Genomic DNA, 19,230 nt, shown 5'->3' on the forward strand with positions numbered 1-19,230 from the left:
GTCCGAATAATCATGGTGTGAGTGGCTTCAGCTGTGAGAGTTTAATCAGTGTGGATCTTGAACCGGTTGTGTGTGTGTGTGTGTGGCCTGACTGGGTGTTGTAGTCCATAACATGGCAGATATGTAGTTCAAGGAGTGTGAATGTTTACCAGCGACCTCTGGTGGTTAGCGATCGCTGGTAATCATGACAACAGTACTGTTCAGCTTGCAGATTGAAAAAATTAAATAAATCAGTAATCGAAAAATAAAATCAGAAACTAGTTACCTTAATTGATATATTATTATTTAATTTATTGTCAAATAGTTCATTGTTTAGGTGACACGGTGGCGCAGTGGTTAACACTGTTGCCTCACAGCAAGAAGGTTACTAGTTCAAGTCCTAGTTGTGCCAGCTGGCATTTTATCTGTGGAGTTTGCATGTTCTCCCCATGTTGGCGTAGATTTCCCACACAGTTCAAACACATGCGGTACAGGTGAATTTGGTAAACTAAATTGGCTGCAGTGTATGTGTGTAAATAAGTGTGAATGGGTGTTTCCCAGTACTGGGCTGAGGGGGCATCCACTGTGTAAAAAATATGCTGGAATAGTTGGCAGCTCATTCCGCTGTGGCAACCTCTGAAATAGAAGCTAAATAGAAACTAAGCCAAAGGAAAAGGAATGTATTGCTTTATATTATATTTTAGGAACATAACATTTAGCTGGGCGAGGCAGTGGCGCAGTGGGTAGCACGTTCGCCTAACAGCAAGAAGGTCGCTGGGTTGCTGGTTCAAATCTCGGCTCAGTTGGTGTTTCTGTGTGGAGTTTGCATGTTCTCCCTGCCTTCGCGTGGGTTTCCTCCGGGTGCTCCGGTTTCCCCCACATTCCAAAGACATGCGGTACAGGTGAATTGGGTAGGCTAAATTGTCCGTAGTGTATGAGTGTGTGTGAGTATGTGTGTGGATGTTTCCCAGAGATAGGTTGCGGCTAGAAGGGCATCCGCTGCGTAAAAAACTAGCTGGATAAGTTGGCGGTTCATTCCGCTGTGGCGACCCCAGATTAATAAAGGGACTAAGCTGACAAGAAAATGAATGAATGAATGAACATTTAGCTGAATTTTGTTAAATATACTTTAAAATATACTTTTACTGTATTTTACCAAACTCTTTTTCTTTAAAAGCTAAACATTTAATATGAAATAGTTGATAATAGTACAGATTTCTATCGATTAATTCTATCTATTAATTAAAGGTGTTAATATGTTAATGTTAATATGTGATATACCGTTGAAGACAAAATTATTAATGAAATTAAATAAGTGATGTTTAACAGAGCAAGGACATTTTTTTCACAGTATTATATTTTTCTTCAGGAGGAAGTCTTATTTGTTTTTGTTTGGCTGTAATAAAAATGTAAAAGTTCAGTATTTTTAGCCCCCTTAAGAAATGATTATTTTTTGGACTGTCTACTGAACAAACCACTGTTGTCTAATGATTTGCGTAATTACCCTAACTTGCCTAATTAACTTAATTAATCTAGCTACGTCTTTAAATGTCACTTTAAGCTGAATACTAGATTATGAAAAATATCTGGTCAATTATTATGTTCCTGTTGTGATGAGTCAGAAGGCATTGAATCCATTTGCAAGCTTTATTAAGAGCACACATACAAACAAACACAAAGGGGCAATCCAGGAGACAGAACGTGGGACAGGCAAAAGTTCAAAGGCAGGCAGATATCTTACTGGTCAGAATAACAGGCTGGAGATCAGGGGCAGGCAGATGTCTTTCGTAATCGTAGAACAGGCACAGGGTCAGAAACACAGATCAGTCCGAAGCAGGGAGTATGGAACGCTCAGAAATGACAGCCAGGCAAATCAAGACTTCGCAATGAACCGGAGCGTGAGTGTGGTATATATACACGAGAGCTGATGAGTTGCACCTGGACCGTAATCAGTGCCAGGTAGCAGGGCTTATGGGATTTTGAGTCCGTGAGTCGAATCAGAATTCTGGCGATGGTTCCCTCTGGTGGTGCACAAGAGGGTTGGCATCGCCCTCATTTACAACAGTTCCGTCATCATTGCATAGACAAGAGAAATGAGTTATTAGTAATGAGTCATTCAATTATTATGTTTAAAAATCAAATCTCTGTTTAACAGCACTTGGGAAAATATTTGAAAATAATTGAAATTTTACAGGAGCTAATCATTTTGTCTTTAACTGTACACATTCATTCATTTTATGTTCAAACTTGATATCCAGAAATATATTATTATGCTTTTTTGGTCATTTATTTTCCTTTAGGAGGACCTGAGAGGAACCTGTCAGCGTATTGCTGAAGCTGTATTGGGCCGTGATGATGACTGGCAGATGGGGAAAACTAAAATATTCCTCAAGGTACTAAAAACAGCACCAATATTCTCTATAAGACCAATTATAAAAACAGTTTAAAGGCATAGTTCAACAACAACAAAAAAACTACATTTCCTCATTATTTACTCACATTTAGGTGGTTATAGACTTGTGGATTTCTTCCTTTTGTTGAACACAAATATAGATATTCTGAAGAATGCTACAAAAAAGTAGCCCCCGACATCCATATTAGGAATAAAAGATATTATTGAAGTCAATGGTTACAAGTTTCCTTCACTCTTGGAATATAATCTCAGTATATTTTCTTTTGTTTTAAAGAAACCCTTAAGAAAAAAAACTGCTTAAACCAGCCTAGGCTGGTTGGCTGGTTTTAGCTGGTCGACCAGGCTGGTTTTAGAGGGGTTTTGGCCATTTACAGGCTGGTTTCCAGCCATTTCCAGCCTGGTCTTAGCTGGTCATCTCCTAGACCAGTTTAACCAGCCTAGCCAGGCTGGGAGCCCAACCAAAACCAGATATAACAGATTGAATATGCTAACAATATTAAAACATGCTAGCTAATGTCAGATTCATGTTGACTTATCAACATGCTAATTCATGCTTAACCATGTTAGAAATATGCTAGGGACAAGCTAATCCAACTAAGAATGTGTTAACTTTGTTAGAAACATAATAATTGTATTATTGCGCTAACCAACACAAGAAACATTAGCGACAAGCTAATTCAGCTTTAGAAACATGCAAGTAACATGCTAATTAATGCTACCAATGTTTGGTTACTATATTAGAAACAGGTTTCCTGACACTGTAATTCATGCTTATAACAGATTAAATATGCTAACAACATTAAAACATGCTAGCAAATGTCAGAAACATGTTTTCTGACACTGTAATTCATGTTAACAACAGATTGAATATGCTAACTTCATTAAAACATGCTAGCAAATGGCAGATTCATGTTGACTTATTAACATGCTAATTCATGCTTAACCCAAAATAGGTTGAGTAGATACATTTTCGAGTGATCTGTCCCTTCAATAAGTCCATCATGATGTGCTTTTCACAACTGGCAACGAAAAGAAAATATTTAAATAATAAAAAAATAACAAATACAATGTGGCGCTTCAGTCATGGAAACACAAACGCATCATGTTATCGCTGTTAAAAAGTGTGTCAAGGGGATTTCACGCTTAAACAATATTGACCTCAATACGGCGATGTGTTTTTGTGCTGCCGGAAACACTGCCCTCAGCCAGAGGTCAGAGGTCACGCACTGGTGTGTCCATTACTGAATCTGCCAGGCTGAGTTTTCCAGGCACGAGTGTTTATCACACCTCCCAGTTCCCTGAAACAGGAAATCCCACTCAGCAGGAAGGACGTGAGGGCAGCATCAGTGCAGGCTGACAGGAAGTAACGACAGCACAGATGCAGATCAATATGCTGCGCAATATACACTCAGTGGCCACTTTATTAGGTACACCTTGCAAGTATCAAGTTGGACCCCCTTTTGCCTTCAGAGCTGCCTTAATCCTTCGTGGTATAGATTCAACAAGGTACTGGAATTATTCCTCAGAGAATTTGCTCCATATTAACATAATGGCATCACGTAAATGCTGCAGATTTGTCGGCTGCACATCCATGATGCGAAACTCCTGTTCCACCACATCCCAAAGATGCTCTATTGGATTGAGATCTGGTGACTGCGGGGGCCATTTAAGTACAGTGAACTCATTGTCATGTTCAAGAAACCAGTCTGAGATGATTGTTGCTTTGACATGGCACATTATCCTGCTGAAAGTAGCCATCAGAAGATAGGTACTCTGTAGTCATAAAGGGATGGACATGGGCGACAATACTCAGGTAGGCTATGGCGTTGACATGATGCTCAGTTGGTACTAATGGGCCCAAAGTGTGCCAAGAAAATCTCCCTCACACTATTACACCACCACCACCACCAGCCTGAACCGCTGATACAAGACAGGATTGATCCATTCTTTCATGCTGTTGATGGCAAATTTTGACCCTATCATGCGAATGTGGCAGCAGAAATGGAGACTCGTCAGACCAGGCAACGTTTCTCTAATCTTCTATTGTCCAGTTTTGGTGAGCCTGTGTGAATTGTAGCCTCAGTTTCCTGTTCTTAGCTGACAGGAGCGGCACCCGGTGTGGTCTTCTGCTGCTGTAGCCCATCCGCCTCAAGGTTGGACGTGTTGTGTGTTCAGAGATGCTCTTCTGCAGACCTCAGTTGTATCGAGTGGTTATTTGAGTTACTTTTGCCCTTTATCAGCTGGCCATTCTCCTCTGACCTCTGTCATCAACAAGGCTATTGTGCACACAGAACTGCCGCTCACTGGATATTTTCCCTTTTTCAGACCATTCTCTGTAAACCCTAGAGATGGTTGTGCGTGAGAATCCCAGTAGATCAGCAAATTCTGAAATACTCAGACCAGCCACAGGATCTGCAGTGTGAATTGGGATTATTAGTAACCAGGAACCACAGTTAAGAACACATGATTTGTGGAGTTTAATCCTAATCTAATAGTGTGAAAGATTTTTATATGGATGTGTTTTTAAGGCCTGTGAATAACTGGAAACTTTAAACAGACTAAGCTAATTTATGCTCTGCCATGTTAGAGAAATATGCTAGGGACCAGCTAATTCAACTAACAATGCATATGAGCCAGTTAAGTCTTTATGATGTGTTTAATAAGCTCTGTTTGTTTGGCAGGACCATCATGACATGCTGCTGGAGATTGAAAGGGATAAGGCCATTACTGATAAGGTCATTCTCATTCAGAAAGTTGTACGAGGATTCAAGGACAGGTGAGAACGACTGATGGTACTGTTTATATGTCCTCTGCGATGTTTGATTGGCGAATGAACATGAAATAATGGCACAAGCACGCCAGAGAAAAGTTGCATTGAATCATAATTTGATATAATACAACTATTTCACCTGAAACTCATTCAACTTTACTAGTTTAAACTGAATAACAGGTGCCATGATTGTGTTGAAATGTGGAAAAAAAACTTTAAATAAATACTATCTTACCCTGCCGGCCTTTTTGAATAACGTCAAGCTGTAATCTTTAAAACTATGCTTCATTTGCACAGAAAAGAGGAACGTTTGCAGTGAAAATGAAATGATGATAACTGGAATTTAAGTGTTTTAGCTGATGACCAAGCAGAATAATTCATTCATTCATTCATTTTGTTGTCGGCTTAGTCCCTTTATTAATTTGGGGTCGCCACAGCGGAATGAACCGCCAACTTATCCAGCAAATTTTTACGCAGCGGATGCCCTTCCAGCTGCAACCCATCTCTGGGAAACATCCACACACATACACACTCATACACTACGGACAATTTAGCCTACCTAATTCACCTGTACCGCATGTCTTTGGACTGTGGGGGAAACTGGAGCACCCGAAGGAAACACACGCGAACGCAGGGAGAACATGCAAACTCCACACAGAAACGCCGACTGAGCCGAGGTTCAAGCCCGCGACCCAGCGACCTTCTTGCTGTGAAGCGAACGTGCTACCCACTGCGCCACTGCGTCGCCAGCAGAATAAATTTGTGTTGCTAAATGAATTTACATGTTTGTCACTTGCTTCATGCTAGCAGTGTGCCAACCGTGTTACATGCATGCTAGCAAAATGCTAAAACATGTTAGCCAATCATGCTAACAAGTTAATTTATGCTTAACCTGGCTAGAAACATAGTATGCAACAAGCTATTTCAACTAACAGTTACAGTTTTGAAACATGCTAAAAACATGTTACCAATATGCTAACCATGTTAGAGACCATATTAACAACACACCAATGTTAACAACCCGTTAAATATGCTAATAATAACATTAAAACATGGTAGCAAAGCTGAAATGCTAGAAACATGCTAACAAGCTAATTCAACTAACTAGGTGTTATCTAAGTCCTAGGCTGCGTCCGAAACCGCATACTTCCATACTATATAGTACGCTAAAATCAGTATGAGAGTCGAGTAGTACGTCCGAATTCATCGAATTCGAAAAACAGTATGCGAGAAGTACCCGGATGACTTACTACTTCCTTCGAGATTCCGGAGTGCGCATCCCATGCACGCTGCGCTATCCCATGATGCCCGGAGAGCAAATTCATGAATGGGAGTAAAGCGACGCAAATGACACAGGTACGTCACGTGACTATGTCAAAATGGCGGATGTAAAACATCCGAATTCCATTCATACTTTTCACATTCATACTGTATAGAACGTACTTTTCTAACGGCCGAGGAGTACGTTTAAATTCAAATGCAGTATCTACTGAGTAGTAGGCGGTTTCAGACACAGCCCATGTTAACAACACACCAATGTTAACAACCCGTTAAATATGCTAATAATAACATTAAAACATAGTAGCAAAGCTGAAATGCTAGAAACATGCTAACCAGCTAATTCAACTAACTAGGTGTGACCTAAATCCTACAATGTGTTATATCAATATGGCAATCCTGTTACAAACATGCTAGCAAAAGAAATAAGTTCTCGAAATGTTAAAACATGTTACACAGTCATGCTTACAAGTTAATTTATTCTTAACCTGGCTTAAAAAACATATTGTGTAACTAACAATGTGCTAAACATTTTAGAAACGTGCTAGTAACATATTATTAATATGCTAAACATGTTAACAATTCACTAATGTTAACAACATATTAAATATGCTAATAATACTATTAAAACATGCTAGCAAAACTCAGATTCATTTTGGAATGATAGAAACATACTAATTTATGCGGCCTACTTTTAAACATGCTAACATGCAAGTTGATGCTTATCCATGGTAGAAAAAAATGCTAATGGCAAGCTAATTCACATAATATGATGTGATCCAAATTCTATCATTTGTTTTACTAGCAATATGACAAGCCTGTTGCAGACATGCTAGCAAAAGAAATCCAAGTTCGAAGAATGTTATAACGAGATAGCCAATCATGCTAACAAATTGATTAATGCTTAGCCGTGCTAGTAACATAGTATGCAACAAGCTATTTCAAGTAACAATGTGCAAATAATTTTAGAAACATGCTAGTAATGTTATCAATATTATAATTACGTTAGAAAACATATTAATAACAGACTAATTTTTACATATTAAATATGTTAGTAATAACATAATCACATGCAAGCAAAAGTCATTCATGCTGAAATGCTAGAAACATGTTAACTCATCCTGCCTACTTTTAAACACGCTAACAAGCAAATTCATGTTTAACTACGGTTGAGAAAATGCTAACAACAAGCTAATTCAACTAACAATGTGTGATCCAAATCCTACAATGTGTTAAGATACCAATATGACAAACCTGTCACAAGCATGCAAGCAAAAGAAATCCAAGTTCACGAAATGCTAAAATGTGCTAACAAGTTAATTAATGCTTAGCCGTGCTAGAAATGTAGTATGCAACAAGCTATTTTAGCTAACAATATGCAACAAAACATGTTAGACACAAGCTAAAAATGTGATAGTGACATGCTAATTCACGCTAAAGCACAAAATCATAAAGGTTTGTCCCAATAGCAAACAGTCTAGCTCTATGTCTTTGTCATTTGCTTTATAGTGTCCTCTGTGTAATTGAGCCATGTTTTTTGTGCTAAAATGTGATTGAAACATAATCTTTCCCACAGATCCAACTTCCTGAAGATGAAGAAATCAGCTATGCTAATCCAGAAGACATGGCGAGGTTATTACTGCCGGAAGAACTACGGAGCGGTTTGTCTCGCACTTTCTCATATAGAAATGTGTCTAATTGTTTTTTGCTTGTAGCTAATGCTCGTTTCTTCCTTGTAGATGCGTGGCGGTTTCTCACGTCTGCAGGCGCTATATAGATCTCGCAAACTCTACCAGACGTATCATGTGGCACGGCAGAGAATCATGCTCTTCCAGGGCCGATGCAGAGGTTTTCTGGTGCGCAGAGCGTTTCGCCACCGCCTGTGGGCTGTGATCACAATCCAGGCATATACGAGAGGAATGATCGCCCGCCGGCTCTACAAACGACTCAAAGGAGAGGTGAGCAGTCTGATTTATTTGTAGATTACGGTTTAAAGAGACAGTTCACCAAAAAAAAAATGTAAATCTATAATCATTTACTCACAATCTACTTGTTTAAAATCTTATGGTGCAAAATGCTAATGCATGCTATCAACATGCTAAGCATGTTACAAATTTTTTAACCATAATGTAAACATTCCAGCATCCTGCTAATTCAATTTTTCAAATATGGTCGCAACATTCAGATTCATGCTGATGACATGCTAAAGAAAATCTTGCAACGTGTCAATTCATGCTACTAATATTGTAATAAATTAGCTAATTTATGCTTAACTATGTTAAAAACATGCTAGTGACAAATTTATTCAACTTTTAATGTGCCAACCATTTTAAAAACATGCTAGTCGCAAGTTAACTTAACTTTTAATATGCAAACCATTTTAAAAACATGCTAGTCGCAAGTTAATTCAACTTTTAATGTGCAAACCATTTTTAAAAAATGCTAGTCGCAAGTAAATGTATAAATGTGCAAACCATTTTAAAAACATGCAAGTCACAAGTTAATTTAACTTTAAATGTGCCAACCATTTTAAAAACATGCTAGTCATGAATTAATTTAGCTGTTAATGTGCAAGCCATTTTAAAAACATGCTAGTGACAAGTTAATTTAACTTTTAATGTGCAAACCATTTTAAAAACATGCTAGTCATTAATTAATATAGCTTTTAATGTGCAAACCATTTTAAAAACATGCTAGTGACAAGTTAAATTAGCTTTTAATGTGCAAACCATTTTAAAAACATGCTAGTCATGAGTTAATTTAGCTTTTAATGTGCAAACCATTTTAAAAACATGCTAGAAAGATGTTTGTTCATGCTACCAATGTGATAATCATGCAATATGTTAACCATACATGCTAGCAAAATGCTAATTATTGCTACCAACTTTAAAACAAGTAATGTTTAATTCATGTTAACAACAAATTAAATATGATATGAAATGCTAGCAAAAGTCAGATATGATGACATGCTGTAAACATTCTAGCAACATGTTAACTCATATTGCCTGCTTACATAGCAACAAGCTAATTTTTGCTTAACCGTATGCTACCAACAAGCTAATTCAATTGATTCTTATTAATGCTTCAGTAAATGTTGAACTATGAATTAACTACTACTACTACATTAACTAATGAAAACCTGTTATAAAGTGTGACCAGAAACTGCATTTCTCTCCATCCATCTCAGTACCGGCGACGTTTGGAGGCCGAAAAGTTGCGTCTGGCCGAAGAGCAGAAGCTCAGGAATCAAATGAGCGCCAGAAAAGCCAAAGAAGAAGCTGAAAAGATGCATCAGGAGAGATTGGCACAGCTGGCGCGAGAAGACGCCGAGCGGGAGAAGAAGGAGCGGCAGGAGGCTCGCAGGAAAATGGAGATGTTGGACCAGATGGAGAAAGCCAGACAGGAGCCGGTCAACGATTCTGATATGGTGGACAAGATGTTCGGCTTCCTGGGAACCACAAACTCTTTCCCTGGTCAGGAAGGTCAAGCGCCTGCTGGGTTTGAGGTGAGGATGCGGATCTGACGCTTTTATAAATGAAACTAGTGTTTAGGAGTGTTTGAGTTCTTATGGCTTGTTGGAGACATTAGCTCCAGTTCACTTTTCTTCAGGATCTGGAGCGAACGCACCGGGAGCTGGAGGTGGAGGATCTAGACGAGTCTCTTCCACTCCCGGAGGACGATCTGGAGGACCTGTCCGAGTACAAATTCGCCAAGTTTTCTGCCACATATTTCCAGGGCACGAGCACACACACGTACATGAGGCGGCCATTAAAACAGCCATTACTGTTTCATGAGGATGAAGGAGATCAGCTGGTACGTGATGCTTGTTTACATAATTGTGTATATATATTGTCAAAGCAAAATTATAAATATGTAGATACAGAATATTTTAATAAAATATTTGAAAATATATATTTAGTATTTCAATCAATTAATTATTAAATAAAACAAAATTATATATATATATATACAGTTCATGTCATAATTATTAGCCCCCCTGAATTATTAGCACCCCTGTTTATTTTTTCCCCCAATTTCTGTTTAACAGAGAGAAGATTTTTAAACACATTTCTAAACATAATAATTTTAATAACTCATCTCTAATAACTAATTTATTTTATCTTTGCCATGATGACAGCACATAATATTTGACTAGATATTTTTCAAGACACTTCTATACAGCTTAAAGTGATATTTAAAGGCTTAACTAGGTTAATTAGGTTAACTAGGCAGGTTAGGGTAATTAGACTAGTTATTGTATAATGATGGTTTGTTCTGTATCGAAAAAATATAGCTTATGTGCATCTCCCTATTCTTCTCTTTCTGGAAGCTCAGCAACCCCTTCAAGACACTCATTTCCCAGGTTTGAGTCACTGCCACCGTTTCTGAGCATGTCATTTATATTACATATATTATAGTATAGACATATTTTTACATATCTCTTAATTCAGCTATTCACTGAATTAAAAAAAGACTATTTTAAGCATGTTGTTTATATTATATACAGTTGAAGTAATAATTATTAAATTTAATATTTCCCCCAATTTCTGTTTAACAGAAAGAAGAATTTTTCAACAAATTTCTGCACATTATAGTTTTAATAATTCATCTCTAATAACTGATTTATTTTATCTTTGCCATGATGACAGTAAATAATATTTGACTAGATATTTTTCAAGGCACTTCTATACAGCTTAAAGTGACATTTAAAGGCTTCACTAGGTTAATTAGGTTAACTAGGCAGGTTAGGGTAATTAGGCAAGTTATTGTATAACAATGGTTTGTTCTGTAGACTATCGGAAAAAATATAGCTTAAAGGGGCTAATAATTTTGACCCTAAAATGGCTTTTAAAAAATTAAAAACTGCTTGTATTCTAGCCGAAATAAAACAAATAAGACTTTCTCCAGAAGAAAAAATATTATCAGACATACTGTGAAAGTTTCCCCGCTCTGTTAAACATCATTTGGGAAGTATATATATATTTATATATATACAGAGTAAAAAAAAAAAGTAAGTTTGTTGTTTTTTGTCTTACTTTAAAGTATTAGGATTATAGATTTTAATCAATTTTAGTAAATTAAATTAAAAAATAATCTTCTGCTTGGCAACTAGCATAAATAAAACAAGTCTAATTAATAAAAATATTTTAAGTATCTGTTAACTATAAGAACCCTGCACATAGTGTTTACTGTATAATACTGTATGCAGTTGGACAATTTGTTTTTGTCAAATTGAGTACTACTTTCTGAATACTGTCCAAATAAAAGCTTATCATTGAGTGCTTTAACTGACCTGATTATTTCAGATGTTTCTTTGACCGTTTCTTCATTCATGTAGAAGTGTTTAATGTTGATCTGCTGGTTCTGCAGGCGGCTCTGGCCGTGTGGATCACCGTCCTGCGCTTCATGGGTGACCTTCCCGAACCCAAATACCACACGGCCATCAGCGACGGCAGCGAGAAGATCCCTGTCATGACCAAAATCTACGAGACACTCGGAAAGAAAACCTACAAGAGGGAACTGCAGGCACTGCAGGGAGAAGGAGAGGTGCGTTCAGATGAGAAACAGTCAATAGCTTGTGTTTCCATACAAAGATGTGAATTAAACGTATGCACAAAACTGGAATATGGCATAAAACATTTGCACATAAAGCAACTTTCCCATCCAGCGAGTGAAAGAGAACAAAATCATCACTTGCTGATAAACTGGGAAGTGTTTTTTTGTGCAGTAGACGAAGCCACTGTGGTCTTTTTTCTTCTCTAGTAAACGCATTGCGCCTCAGAAGATGTACATGAAATTCAATCAAAGCTATGCGGTGGCTTTTGGAGGCATGAGACGCTCTTTGGGAGGCGTAAACAGATTCTCAAGACAGTTTTGGAGGGAATAATAATATAATACTGAACTACTGTGATGAAGGACTGATGGCTGAGGGGTTTTAGAAATGAGAAAAACAACATTTCAGATGTTTTACCATGTGCTGGAAACACTGCAAAGTCCATTAATGCATCCCATCTTGCACCTCATCACATGGATCCTCTATTATAGACAAGCTATTAAATGACAAAATATAAAGGCGGTCAAAATTAGCACCTCAGTAGTTCTCCTTTTGATTGAAGAAAGAAAGAAATAAACATCTTGGATGAGTAAATGATCAGGGAATTATCAGGAAAATGTATATTTACTTGCGTTTGTCTGTCTGCTGCAGAACACTCACATTGAGAGTCACAAGAAGAGCAGCGTGCGGCACAAACTGGTGTCGCTCACCCTGAAGAAGAAGTCTAAAATTACAGAGGAGGTCAGTGATGCTCATTTTATCATGTGCATCTCCCTATTCTTCTCTTTCTGGAAGCTCAGCAACCCCTTCAAGACACTCATTTCCCAGGTTTGAGTCACTGCCACCGTTTCTGAGCATGTCATTTATATTACATATTTTATAGTATAGACATATCTCTTAATTCAGGTATTCACTGAATTAAAAAAAGACAATTTTAAGCATGTTGTTTATATTATATACAGTTGAAGTAAGAATTATTAAATTTAATATTTCCCCCAATTTCTGTTTAACGGAAAGAAGAATTTTTCAACAAATTTCTGCACATAATAGTTTTAATAGCTCATCTCTAATAACTGATTTATTTTATCTTTGCCATGATGACAGTAAATAATATTTGACTAGATATTTTTCAAGACACTTCTATACAGCTTAAAGTGACATTTAAAGGCTTAACTAGGTTAATTAGGTTAACTAGGCAGGTTAGGGTAATTAGGCAAGTTATTGTATAACGATGTTTTTTTCTGTAGACTATCGCAAAAAATATAGCTTAAAGGGGCTAATACTTTTGACCCTAAAATGGCTTTTAAAAAATTAAAAACTGCTTTTATTCTAGCCAAAATAAAACAAATAGGACTTTCTCCAGAAGAAAAAATATTATCAGACATACTGTGAAAATTGCCTTGCTCTGTTATATATCATTTGGGAAATATTAAAACAGAAAGAAAAAATCAAAGTGGGGCGAATAATTCTGTCTTCAACTGTATATTAAAGGATATATATATATATATATATATATATATATATATATATATATATATATATATATATATATATATATATATATATATATATATATATATATATATATATATATATATATATATATATATATATATATATATATATATATATATGTATATATATATTTATAGATATGTTTTTACATAATTTTTAATCAGGTATTCACTGATTAAAAAGGTCTAACTTTTAGCATACCATTTATATTACATATATTATCGTATATGTATTTAAAGATTTAAAAGAAAATGTATTAAATTATAAAACTTATTAGTTTTATACATTTATTTTTACAGATGTTAAACAACAAATTGAGTGCTGTGTTATAAACAAATTATTTAAATATTGGTGTTATTAAATTAAGTTGTTTTCAATTTAATTTAATTTAGCATGGTTAATACAGTTAAGTTTGTATAATAAATATATTATTTGAAAGATTTCATCTGTATAATATTTTACATCAACTATTGTTTAATATTTTATTTGATTTATTTAGATTTACATAATTTCCGCTTTCATTACATTAGTGAAAAATTAACTGTGCAAAAGCACATCAACTAATGGTGGCTGTAAACAGATTAGAGATCTGTAAAATTGGACACATGCATAAATATGTGTAAGTATCTGTCTTGATATATTGTTAATGTACTTATTATCCCTCTTTGTTCTTTTTACCTGACCATCTCATTATGTTTTTGTGTTGTCATTGTATTTTCTTTGCTATATGCTTGCTGCTATTGTGAAGGAATAGTTAGTTTAATCTTTAGGAATATTCATTAAATATATATATATATATATATATATATATATATATATATATATATATATATATATATATATATATATATATATATATATATATATATATATATATATATATATATATATATATATATATATATATATATATATATATATATATATATATATAAATTCCCCCAATAACCCCCATCCCCCTTGAGTAAAAAAACAGAAAACTGATTTAGTAACTTTGACCACAACCATGAACGCTGTACTTTTAACTGCTGTTTGTTTTTGTTTTAAAGTAAATTATTTAATATTTCTAATAATTGATCTGATGCTTTTTGTTCAATCCAATTTTAATTTTATTTTATTTAAGTCATTGATTTTTTTCATGGAATTTTACACATATTATTTATCATATATACAGTGCTCAGCAAATATAAGTACACCCCTAACAAATTTGTCTTTTAAATTTATATTTTTCTATAGAATATTAATAGGATATCAATATTATATTTGTGCATATACAGTACGCTAGATTAGTCAGTACTGAAGCCAAAACTGGAGCTAATCTTACAAAATACATATAAGCGTCCAAAAATTGGTAGCCCAATTTTATATGTTAGAGAATAATATAAAACAAAAATAGAAAGTGCAAGAGAAACAAAAACAACAACAAGTTTAGTTGAAATTTAGTAGTTTTGCAATATTTTGCATGCATTTAAATTAATTATCTTTCTATTTCTAATGATGTGTGGTGACTAAAATATTATTTCATTAAATATATCTATTTAATATATCTGTTTTGTTTAAATGCACTAAAATATATGACCTATAATCACTGAGAAATTAATTTAAAAAAAAATGTTAAAATCAATTATGTTGAGCACTGTATATATTTATCATTGTTAAATATTGTTCATATTTTATTTTATTCATGTGTCCTTATAAACTCCCCTTCCTCTTCAATAAAATCTCTTCTCTACTCTGATTGGCCACGAGGGCAGGTTCCACCTGTCAATTACATGCAAGCCATAATCATCTATTACAGTGGTGTCAAAAACTCAGTTCTTGGGGGCTGCAGGCCTGCACAGTTTAGTTTCAACCTTACTCCAACACACTTACCTGTAGTTTTCAAACAAGTCTGAAGGACTTAATTAATTTGATCAAGTGCATTTAAGTAGGGTTAGAACTAAACTGTGCAGAGCTGCGGCCCTCCAGGAACAGAGTTTGTACCCTGTGATCTACTCAATCCCCATTGGACAAAATCAAGCCCCGCCTACATTTGTTCTTATTTTAAACGTTATTTCACTGGATTTACAGTACAACAGATGCAGCTTCATAGTATTCACCTTTGTTTGTTTGGCCTTTAGGTAACCAAGCGTTTAAATGACGGGGAATACACTGTTCATGGAAACAGCATGTTGGAGGATCGACCCACGTCCAATCTGGAGAAACTGCACTTTATCATCGGCAACGGCATCCTGCGTCCAGGCCTGAGGTCAGACGGTGGATATCTGCTGTAAATATCAGGTTATGATTGTAAAACACTGATTGATACTGAGTGTTGTTCTCCCTGCAGAGATGAGATCTACTGTCAGATCTGTAAACAGCTGAACCAGAATCCGTCTAAAAGCAGTCACGCTCGCGGCTGGATCCTCATGTCTCTGTGCGTCGGCTGCTTTGCTCCCTCTGAGAAGTTTGTCAAGGTGAGATAGATAGATAGGTCTCGTAGCCGATACTGCTGATGACTCCTGTTCTGTACATTAGATTTAGCAGCCTGAACTGTTTTCTTTAAAAGGCCATGACACCCCCCACTTTCGGTTAAAGTCTACTTCAGAATTTTTTCAAAAGATGCATGATTAATGGGCGTGGAGCTCCACGAGCATAGGGCAGAAGTGGGCGTAGCCAGCAGGGGAGAAAGTGAGCGAACAACTGTTGATGTCAGTTAGCTCACAAAATGAGACAAACCGTGAGGAGACGCATGAGTTTATAGTTTACAAAGTTAAAATGCAAAGAAATGAACAGTGATTTAATGCCCTGCTGCATTTGTTATTCGTAATTTCATATACACATAACCACAATTTATATCATTATAAAGATAAGTGTGTTCATGTAAACCCTATAAATGAGGACTTCTACCTCAATCCCCGTATCCAGCAGACTCAGTGCAGCAGGTCTCCTGACCCGTCTATTTTAACCATTAGCCCTGCTGGTAATCTGGAGGATTTAGGCAAACACAGCAGCACAGTGATGTGTCTGAATGTGAACGAACTCCTGATAAAAGACAGCGTCAGCCATTAGCCCCTTTCACACATAGAGACATTTCCGGAAAATTGCCGGCAATTTTCCGGAAAGGTTGTATGTGTGAACAGGTCCTTTTTGAAAATACCGGTAAATTCGTTCTGGCTATTTTCCGGAAAGAGAAGTTGTAACATTACCGGCAATTTGCCGGAATGCTGCGCTGTGTGAATTCAGAAGGAAGATTCCCGTAATAAGCGCGTGCACGTCTAGAACGTGCTGACGTGAGACGTCTGCTTTAGCCAATCACAACAGTCAGACGCATTTACGTCCGCGCGGTTTGTGAGAATAAAAGCCTTTGAATATTTTTCCAGACACATTTAGCTGCTAGAAGTTTGTCAGATCACGTTTATATGTTCTTCTTAATGCCACCTGTGTAAATAATCATCGATGAGATGCTTATGATAAGCCGTTGTTTGTTTACCTTCAAGCTTTGCGTGTGCCTGTGATACAGCCTGTGAGCGCCTGCACTCGCACATATTATGAACATCTCGACATGCGAAAGTGATCCTGCGAAAGTTGTTCACAATATTGATCATCCACAGAGTTTGTAATTTAGTCAAATGTTTACAAATACAAGCGCAGCCGTTTAAAGCTCATTTGTGGTGAATTATGTCAGAATTTACCGGTATTTTGGAATGGATGTGTGAATGCTCTTTTCCGGAAAATTTCCATAACGTCCTCGCCTGTGTGAACAGCGCTTTTTTCAATATACCGGTAAAGTCTTTCCGGAAATTTTCCAGATATTTACCGATATCACTGTGTGAAAGGGGCTAATCTCTAATTCTTGTGCTGCTCTCCCGACAAAAATGCTAGCAGCACGCACACAGCTTTGCTGTATGATCGGCCCTGACAAGATCGCGGGGGAAAACATGAAACAAACCCCGTGAATGATGGAAACAAACACATACGAGCCTTCATTAACTGCTAAATACTGTGCCATGGTTTCCGTGTCTCTCAGCTCGGGCTTGACACTGGCAGGTCTTGCAGGTCTCATGAATAATTAAGCAGCCGGCTCTTCTCATAGGATAAGAAAACTCCACTATGAATAATAATGAGAAACCGACGCGTCATCATTGCACTTGCAGTACTGTGCTACGTCGCCGATTTTGATCCCGCCCCAAAAATCATTTTAAACCCGGAAGCTGAAATTAGCTGACAAAAGCTCAAAATTATCCAGTTTTCCCCACAATTAAAGCTGACAGTTGCTAACGTTGTCTTAACTGATGCTCAACACACACACATGTTAATACAAAAGAAAAAGTTCTCCGGGGTGTCCTGAACCTTTAATGATGTGAATTCCTGACCTTAATTTCTCCCGCACCTTATCTTCAATTTTATCATACATGGACTTTTTTATTTTGTTTTTAATGACCCGCCACAACCCGCTCTGCAAATAGAGTGACAATTTTTTTTTACCTGACCCGCAGGTTACCCACACAGCACTAATTCCTTTGAAATGTTCCCTTTTTCTTATAGTTTTGTTGTAATAAAAGAAAAAAAAGTTGAAAGTCAATATTATTAGCCTGCTTAAAGAAACTTTTCAGCTCCCCGAGAGTTTGTTTTACCATTTTTTAACCTGTTCAGCTTAGCATAAATCATTGAATCAGATTAGACCATTAGCCTCATACTCAAAAATGACCAAAGAGTCTGGATAATGTTTCTATTTATTGCTTGATTCTTCAGTTTTACATCAGTGGGTCCTTTGAAATATAATCTGCAGGCCCGTGCAGAGACCTTCCAAGGGGCATGTGCAGGATCCAAATTTTTGGAAGGGAAGGGTGGGGTGTTCTTGTGGGCTGGTGTGAGTCGCGCGTGAACAGAATAGCGCAGAGGGGGGGTGGGAGATGGGGGGTTGGGATGTGTTTGGGGTGATGTTGCGCGCGAATTGAAGAGGGAGTGGGGGGGAGGGGTTGGTGGTTGGGTTCGCTTGGGATCATTTTGGAAGGGCACTTCTATACAAGACTAAAAAGGGCATATGCACTGCACAGGTTGAGCCCAATGTGTGCACGTGCCAGATAATCTGGTATTATTTTGCGTTCATCATGTCTGTTTGTCTTTCTGCAGTATCTGAGGAACTTCATCAGTGAAGGTCCACCAGGTTACGCTCCTTACTGTGAGGAGAGACTGAGGAGAACGTTTGTGAACGGGACAAGAACACAGCCGCCGTCCTGGCTCGAGCTTCAGGTGTTAGCATCTCTCTATAACTGCTCTTATCACCACTATAGAGACATAAAATATATTTTAATAAATAAGATACTTTTTTAAAAAAAATCATTAAATAAATATTTATTGGCACATTACTTATTTTAAATGCATTTTGTGTTCTTTGATTTCTTGTATTGGTTCTATTGTTTAATGGTTTTGTGTAGATTAGTTTTTTATTTTTCTTATTACTTGATTTTTTAGGAACATATAATTAGCGAGTTAAAAATGTTAAATTATCAATAATTATATTGTGGTTGTGGAGAAAGCCAGCCATTTACTCCATTCTTTTTTAAAGATCTATTTTTGTAATCCGAGTGCATGTGTCAATCTCTCCATTTCTTCAACTTTAGCTATTACTTTTACCCTTTGAATGTCTTTAATTAGTCGGTCTTCTTTTTTTATACTTTATTTTTTTTCCTCTTTTTTACAGAAAAAACAAGGGAAAAATACAAATAATAGATTTAA

At 36.5% G+C, this 19,230-nt stretch overlaps 1 protein-coding gene across 7 annotated transcripts in view; it reads left to right on the forward strand.

The window, feature by feature from the left end:
• Positions 1-19,230, forward strand: part of myo7aa (myosin VIIAa) — a 111,066-nt gene that overhangs the window by 58,654 nt on the left and 33,182 nt on the right. For 5 of the 7 annotated variants that reach the window (NM_152983.1, XM_073928793.1, XM_073928792.1 and 2 more), the window contains 11 exon segments: positions 2,280-2,372; positions 5,074-5,168; positions 8,017-8,101; positions 8,180-8,398; positions 9,628-9,945; positions 10,050-10,253; positions 11,811-11,987; positions 12,646-12,735; positions 15,630-15,757; positions 15,839-15,965; positions 18,625-18,744. In NM_152983.1, coding sequence (NP_694515.1) covers positions 2,280-2,372; positions 5,074-5,168; positions 8,017-8,101; positions 8,180-8,398; positions 9,628-9,945; positions 10,050-10,253; positions 11,811-11,987; positions 12,646-12,735; positions 15,630-15,757; positions 15,839-15,965; positions 18,625-18,744 — 1,656 coding nt within the window. 7 annotated transcript variants of the gene reach the window in all.

This window comes from Danio rerio, chromosome 18 (assembly GCF_049306965.1).
Source record: "Danio rerio strain Tuebingen ecotype United States chromosome 18, GRCz12tu, whole genome shotgun sequence".
Taxonomy (NCBI): domain Eukaryota; kingdom Metazoa; phylum Chordata; class Actinopteri; order Cypriniformes; family Danionidae; genus Danio; species Danio rerio.